Genomic DNA, 7,512 nt, shown 5'->3' with positions numbered 1-7,512 from the left:
CATTAAGGAGTGCATTAAGATGTGCGTCCTACTTAAGTCCAATGTTATTCCAAATCTGAGGAATAGTCTCTTATTGGTCTTTTCCTGCGTCTTCCTTATTAATTCACATAGACTTTTTGCCAAAGGACGTTGAGAGCTGCTATACGTTTGTTTGATTGTGTGTGCGCCTGTATGCCCATGCATGCACGTACACCACGCACATGTGTGTTAGTAAGTAGTGTATGTTTCTCTTTGATCTACGGCCTATTTATAAACGGCAGGATTTGTGGTGTGCCGCACACACACTTGCGCACACACACTCATGCACACACGCACGCACGCACGCCACTCGCACACACTCGCACACACACTCGCACACACACTCGCACACAGACAGAGTGCATTGTGGGGAGGCTCACTGGCACACTCTTTGCTGTGCCTTTCACAGAAAGACAATAACATCCTCGTCAGAATGAAAGGAGAAGAGAGAAGCACATTGCCTCATGTGGCTTTAGGCCGACATGTCAACACTTCCTCCAATCTGAGGCACAATTGTTAAAAATCAATTGTTAAAAGTCCAGCCTTTTTAATTGTTGAAATAAATCACATATTCAAAATCTGCTTGAACCAGCTACTTATTTGAACACTGGCCTTTATGTGAATGCACCAGCATGCACAGAACAACAGGCTACCTACTGAACCAATGAACAAACAAATTGATTGGATTGCAATTCAAACCCAGATTCTGATTCAGTAGAGTCAATTAGGTGTGGTGTTTGGCTAGAGAGCAGATTTAATATCAACTGTATTTGGCATCTGTATCGTTGACTGTAGCATTGACCCCCCTCTTGCCCTTTACCTTTCATGTGGCCTACAGCTCTTTGTGGGTCAGCCCCCACAATCAAAAGGAGAGAGGGCGGGGCAGAAAAGGGGAGACGAAGAGTGACAGAGAGCAGAAATGTGGGGGGTGTTGGGGGGGGGGGTGGGTGGGGGGGGGGGGGGGGGGTGTGGGGTGAGGGGGGTGAGTGAGGCCAGGAATCTGCTGAGTCATCATGACTGGTCTCATGATGATCGCTCAGCAGCCGCGACAATAGCTGCCCTTTATCACACACACACACACACACACACACACACACACACACACACACACACACACACACACACACAGAACAACACACAGTACAAAGCATCTCATTGAGAGCTTGTGGAGACGCTGTGTGCTCTGAGGACTGATCTCATCTCTTTCACTTCCCCACTCCTCATTCACCGCCTCTGTCTCTCCATCCTTTTGTCTCTTGTTTCCACTTTGCCAACAAATAGCTATACATCGGAGCAAGTGGCAATGTTCTACGGTTCAATTTTTGTCCTGGAAGTGATGTCATCGTGATGTCATGGGCATTGTGACATAATCAGTGATGTCATAAGAGCCATTGTGACATCATCAGTGATGTCAGGCATTGTGACCGTCATCAGTGATGTCATAAGAGGCATTAGGACATCATCCGTGATGTCATAAAATCATCTTATGACATCAGTGATGTCATAAGATTTAGTTCTGTTTGTTTAAATTTTTGTCCCACTGGTGACATCACTGATGATGTCATAGGCATTGTAACATCATCAGTGATGTCATAAGAGGCAATTGTGACATCGTCAGGCATTGTTAGCCTGCCGTCTGGCCCCAGCTTTCACCCAGCGTCTGCAATGGGGCGGAAGTTGGGCGGGTGTACTTGCCTTGACAGACAACTCCTTCAGCCAAATCAGCGTTGGATCCAGTCAAACCCAAATCCACTCGGGAGAACGCAAAAACACATTTGAGAAACTTTGCTGTTGTATACTGCTGTACTTGTTTCATTGTTGTTATTGAGTCTATTTCTGCAATAACTGCACTTTATGGCTGTTTAAACTAGACAAACAGCTGACATTACTCCTCGAGACGGACAGGCAAGCAGGCGGCCATTACTGTTTTGCTAGTGGCATCCCTAATTGGCCGGTCACGATGTCAACTACGAGGCGGGTCGCTGATTGGCTCGTCTGCTTTGCAGTTTCTGCTAAGATCCCACCAAGGGGATGGATGGGGCCAGACGGGAATGAGGAACGAAATGAAATGTGAGTTCACGGTGACCGGCTGGTTTACCAGCTAAGGCGGCGTTCACACCCAACGCGCTTTTTATGCCTCCGCCGGCGAAGCCAGGCCGAAGGCATTATGGATCCGGGTTGTCCGTCCGTACGGATGTCCGTCCGTCCGTCCGTCCGTCCGTCCGTACGGATGTTTGTTAACGCCATATCTGAGGAACGCCTTGATGGAATTTCATCAGATTCGCCTGAAACATTCACTTAGGCTCAAGGATGATCTGATTAGATTTTGGTGGTCAAAGGTCAAAGGTCAAGGTCACTGTGACCTCTCTAACGCCATTTTCAAGCTTGTTAACGCGATATCTGAGGAACGCCTGGACGGAATTTCATCAGATTCGCCTGAAACATTCACTTAGGCTCAAGGATGATCTGATTAGATTTTGGTGGTCAAAGGTCAAAGGTCAAGGTCACTGTGACCCCTCGAACGCCATTTTCAAGCTTGTTAACGCGATATCTGAGGAACGCCTGGACGGAATTTCATCAGATTCACCTTAAACATTCACTTAGGCTCAAGGATGAACTGATTCCATTTTGGTTATCAAAGGTCAAAGGTCAAGGTCACAGTGACCTAACAAATGCCATTTTCAAGCTCGGTAACGCCATATCTCAGTAACACATTGACTAAATTTCTTCACATTTGGCTCAAATATCCAATTCTGCACAGAAACGCCTTGATGCAATTTCTTCCAATTTGGCTCCAACATCCACTTGGACTCAAGAATGAACTAATGGCGGAGGCATAAGTCCGCGTTGCGGTCGTTCTAGTTTCAGTTAGAACGCTATGGAAATCATGTTGAGAGCGCTTCCATTGTGCACAAAACACAGCGCACTGAGCGTTTTTTTTTGCACTTTGTTTTGTTTTCACCTGCAGTCGCGCGCACTAGAGTTGAGGACACAACGACCACACAGACGGTAACCAGCTGGTTTTGTCTGTTTGATGTTGTTCACTGTCAACATGAAAACCAGATTATTGCCAATTCTGGCAGCAGCGGAGGTTGAGGATCCCCCTGGGAGGAGAAAATGCAGGAGTGAAAAGACGAGCAGCGCACTTTTCCTCCAAATGTTCAACTTTTTTAAGCTTTAAAACGCCCATAGCGCTCCTCCAAAAACAAGATGCCACCAGCGCTGAACGCCACGTGCGTTCCTTGAAAGAGGAGCACATTTAGTGAGTCCTTACATAGAGAATGAATTGCAGAAAGGTGCTGGCAGCTCCAAAAACGCTTTTGGTGTGAATGTCCCCAGGCATTGTGACATCATCAGTGATGTCATATTGTGACATCATCAGTGATGTCATAGTGACACCCCACTGATGCTGTCATAGGGCCTGTGTCCACCTAGCGTCTTTTCCTCAGGTCCAGCATCTTTTTTCAGTTGTTTCCAATGGGGGGAGAGCGTATGCGAGCGCACACGGACGTCTAGAGAAAGTGCGCTGCGTCCAGCGTATATTTTCAGAGCGCTCTGGTGTTTTTGTGCGCCCAGCTCCCAGCGCTTCCAGCTGAAATTATTTTAACTTTTCAGAAAGACGCTGGTGTCGGGTGCTCCTTTTCAGGCAACTAATCATATGAAAAAACTATCGCAACAGAGACAGAAAGGCTCAATTGTGGGAGTAGATTGGCTAGACAGTTAATATTTCTGGTGAGTGTTGAGCTAAATCACTGTATGTGTGTTGTTTGCTAATGTTAGCTGTCAGCTATCAAGCTACTACCGCACTGAGCTAACGTTAGTTTCAGACTGCTTCCTTGTTATATTGTGCGCCGAGATCAGCGTTCCCCAGCGCACTCCCAGCGTTTAACGTCGGAAAAAGACGCTAGGTGGACACAGGCCCATAGGAGGCATTGTGTGATGTCATAAGACTAATGATGTTATCAGTGATGTCATCAGAAAAATCATCTTATGACATCACTGATGATGTCAAAGGCACTGATGTAAACCTAAGGAGCACACACACACACACACACACACACCAGCGCGCATGTAAACTTAAGGGCAATAACATTTTGTGAGCAACACACACACCCGTGCGCACGCCAATAGAGCAGGCGAGGCCACGCAGCAGCTGCTCTGCGTATGCGAGCTGCAAGGCCAGCTCGGCAAGCTGCAGGGCGGGCGAGCCAAGGATCCTAGTTTTTCAAAACAGCAAATAGCTATACATAATTTTTCACAAAACAACAAATAGCTATACATAATTTTTCACGAAACAACAAATAGCTATACATAATTTTTCACGAAACAACAAATAGCTATACATCGTTTTTCAAAACAACAAATAGCTATACATCATTTTTCACGAAACAAGAAATAGCTATACATGGTTTTTCAAAACAACAAATAGCTATACATGGTTTTTCAAAACAACAAATAGCTATACATTGTTTTTCAAAACAATGTATAGAATAGCTAGAATAGCTGCAGCTATGCTGTAGCTAATGGGGATCCTAATAAACTAAACTAAACTAAAACAACAAATAGCTATACATTGTTTTTCAAAAGTTCCGCTTCCGTAGATCTCTCCTTCTGATGTCTATATTGTGTAGTCTCTACAGTAGAGTCGTGGGGTAAGGTGTGTGTGTGTTAACAGTTAGTTTTCCCACTTCCGCTCAATTCATTGCTGTGGGTCGAAAGCCAGCCAATGAGAGTTCTAGAACACTAAGGCAGTGGGCACTGTCAGAATACGGTAACCACCAGGAAACAGGAAGCCAGGGAAATTCTAAGAAATGTTTTGTGTGTGTGTGTGTGTGTGTGTGTGTGTGTGTGTGTGTGTGTGTGTGTGTGTGTGTGCGTGTGCGTGCACGTGTGTGCGTCAGCGCGCGCGTGGGTATCTCACTTTCACTCAAACGGTCCGACACAGATGCATCATAATATATGCTCACGTGGAAGAGTACATGTGATCTGTCTCCTCGAGTCCTGCTGGGTGTTGCTCTCAGAAGAGCACGGCTAACATCTTGTATCCTCCTGCGTCTCCTCAGGTGTGTTCAGAAGAGCACGGCTAACATCTTGTATCCTCCTGCGTCTCCTCAGGTGTGTTCAGAAGAGCACGGCTAACGTTTTGTATCCTCCTGCTTCTCCTCAGGTGTGTTCAGAAGAGCACGGCTAACGTTTTGTATCCTCCTGCTTCTCCTCAGGTGTGTTCAGAAGAGCACGGCTAACATCTTGTATCCTCCTGCGTCTCCTCAGGTGTGTTCAGAAGAGCACGACTAACGTTTTGTATCCTCCTGCTTCTCCTCAGGTGTGTTCAGAAGAGCACGGCTAACGTTTTGTATCCTCCTGCTTCTCCTCAGGTGTGTTCAGAAGAGCACGGCTAACATCTTGTATCCTCCTGCGTCTCCTCAGGTCTGTTCAGAAGAGCGAGGCTCTTGTGGCATGACGACGACTAATAAAGGGAATAAAGCCTTGAAGGTAAGAGAGTGCGCATGTTCTACACGGAATTCCTTGTATTTGATAGATTGTTTTTGCGGTCTTCTGAGAATATACAGATTTGGAATATCACTACGTACCAGAGATGGGGACTTGCGACTTGGACTTGAGTCACACTTAAGTCGCACACACAGTGACTTGAGAAATAACTTGTGACTCGTCCTCAAAAGACTTGAGACTCGACTTGAACTCGAGATTTGGGACCCGTGAACAATCTTTATTTATTTTATTTTTGTGTGCATTAACATTAAGGAAATGTCTACTAATAATAATGTAAATGAATGAATGCTGGTCCTGTATGCTAATAGATGAAGGAGTGAGCATAATACATACTTTGAATCGCTTAGTTTGAGCTATGCAGTGTTCTAAGTAGACCGGATGGCATGCAGCAGATGATAGGACACTCATCCATAAGAGAATTGAGACTTGCCTTGGACTTGCCCCTCAAATACTTGAGACTTGACTTGGACTCTAGCTCAAAGACTTGAGACTTAATTGTCTTGGACTCTAGCTCAAAAACTTGAGACTTGTCTTGGACTCTAGCTCAAAGACATGAGACTTGTCTTGGACTCTAGCTCAAAGACTTGAGACTTGACTTGGACTTGACCCTCAAAGATATGAGACTTGTCTTCGACTCTAGCTCAAAGACTTGAGACTTGACTTGGACTTGACCCTCAAAGATATGAGACTTGTCTTCGACTCTAGCTCAAAGACTTGAGACTTGACTTGGACTTGACCCTCAAAGACATGAGACTTGTCTTGGACTCTAGCTCAAAGACTTGAGACTTGACTTGTAAAAAAATTGACTTGCAAAAAAAGTACTAATCTCGGCTACGTACTCCATTGCGCACATTCTCTCTCTCGCCCTCTCCCTCCCTCAGGTGAAGCGGGAGCCGGGGGAGAATGGCACCAGCCTGACGGACGACGAGCTGGTGAGCATGTCTGTGCGGGAGCTGAACCAGCACCTGCGGGGGCTGACCAAGGAGGAGATCCTGCAGCTGAAGCAGCGGCGGCGCACGCTGAAGAACCGGGGCTATGCCGCCAGCTGCCGGGTGAAGAGGGTCACCCAGAAAGAGGAGCTAGAGAAGCAGAAGGCCCAGCTGCAGCAGGAGGTGGACAAACTGGCCAACGAGAACGCCTCCATGCGCCTGGAGCTGGATGCGCTCAGGTCCAAGTACGAGGCCTTACAGACCTTTGCCCGGACTGTGGCAAGGAGCCCGGCCATGGGGGTCGGCGTCCGCGCCGGAGGGGGGGTAGGAGGAGGGGGAGGGGTGCCGTCATCCGTCATCGGGCCTTTCATTCCGGGGAAGGTGGCGACGGCGACAAGCGTGATTACGATAGTGAAGTCGAAAACGGATGCACGGTCTTGAGGGAGGGAAGGAGAGGCGAGGGGGTGTCAGGAGCAGTTCAGCTGCGTCAGAGTCATCCTCTTCCTCCGCTGGCCGCCTCTCCTCCACCTGCAGCTGTGATCACACCGCCTCAACAGATCTCAGATCAGAGCTGGGCAGGTGTGACCACACCGCCTCAGCAGATCTCAGATCAGAGCTGGGCAGATGTGACCACACCGCCTCAACAGATCTCAGATCAGAGCTGGGCAGCTGTGACCACACCACATCAATAGAGGTCAGATCAGTGCTGGGCAGCTGTGACCACACCACATCAATAGAGGTCAGATCAGTGCTGGGCAGCTGTGACCACACCGCCTCAACAGATCTCAGATCAGAGCTGGGCAGGTGTGACCACACCGCCTCAGCAGATCTCAGATCAGAGCTGGGCAGCTGTGACCACACCGCCTCAACAGATCTCAGATCAGAGCTGGGCAGGTGTGACCACACCGCCTCAACAGATCTCAGATCAGAGCTGGGCAGCTGTGAACACACCGCCTCAACAGTAGAGGTTAGATTCTCTGCCTGAACCCGAGCCCGGCCCGACCGGGCCCGCGGGCTCTTCTATTCCTCGGGCCTGAGTCGGGCCGGGCCGGGC

The 7,512-nt window shown here is 48.0% G+C and overlaps 1 protein-coding gene across 1 annotated transcript in view; it reads left to right on the top strand.

Annotated features, from left to right (window-relative positions):
- The window catches only part of mafgb (v-maf avian musculoaponeurotic fibrosarcoma oncogene homolog Gb), a gene marked incomplete at its 3' end in the record, with an annotated part of 28,296 nt that extends 21,397 nt beyond the window's left edge, over positions 1-6,899 (top strand). The window contains exons 2-3 of the mRNA XM_083655382.1: positions 5,446-5,511; positions 6,411-6,899. Coding sequence (XP_083511508.1) covers positions 5,476-5,511; positions 6,411-6,899 — 525 coding nt within the window. The 5' untranslated portion in view covers positions 5,446-5,475. The remainder of the gene's footprint in view (positions 1-5,445; positions 5,512-6,410) is intronic.
- Positions 6,900-7,512: the final 613 nt, after the last annotated feature.

The sequence above is a fragment of the Poromitra crassiceps genome, assembly GCF_964638095.1.
Source record: "Poromitra crassiceps genome assembly, chromosome: 19".
Classification (NCBI taxonomy): domain Eukaryota; kingdom Metazoa; phylum Chordata; class Actinopteri; order Beryciformes; family Melamphaidae; genus Poromitra; species Poromitra crassiceps.
This window is presented reverse-complemented; position numbering and strand designations above follow the sequence as displayed.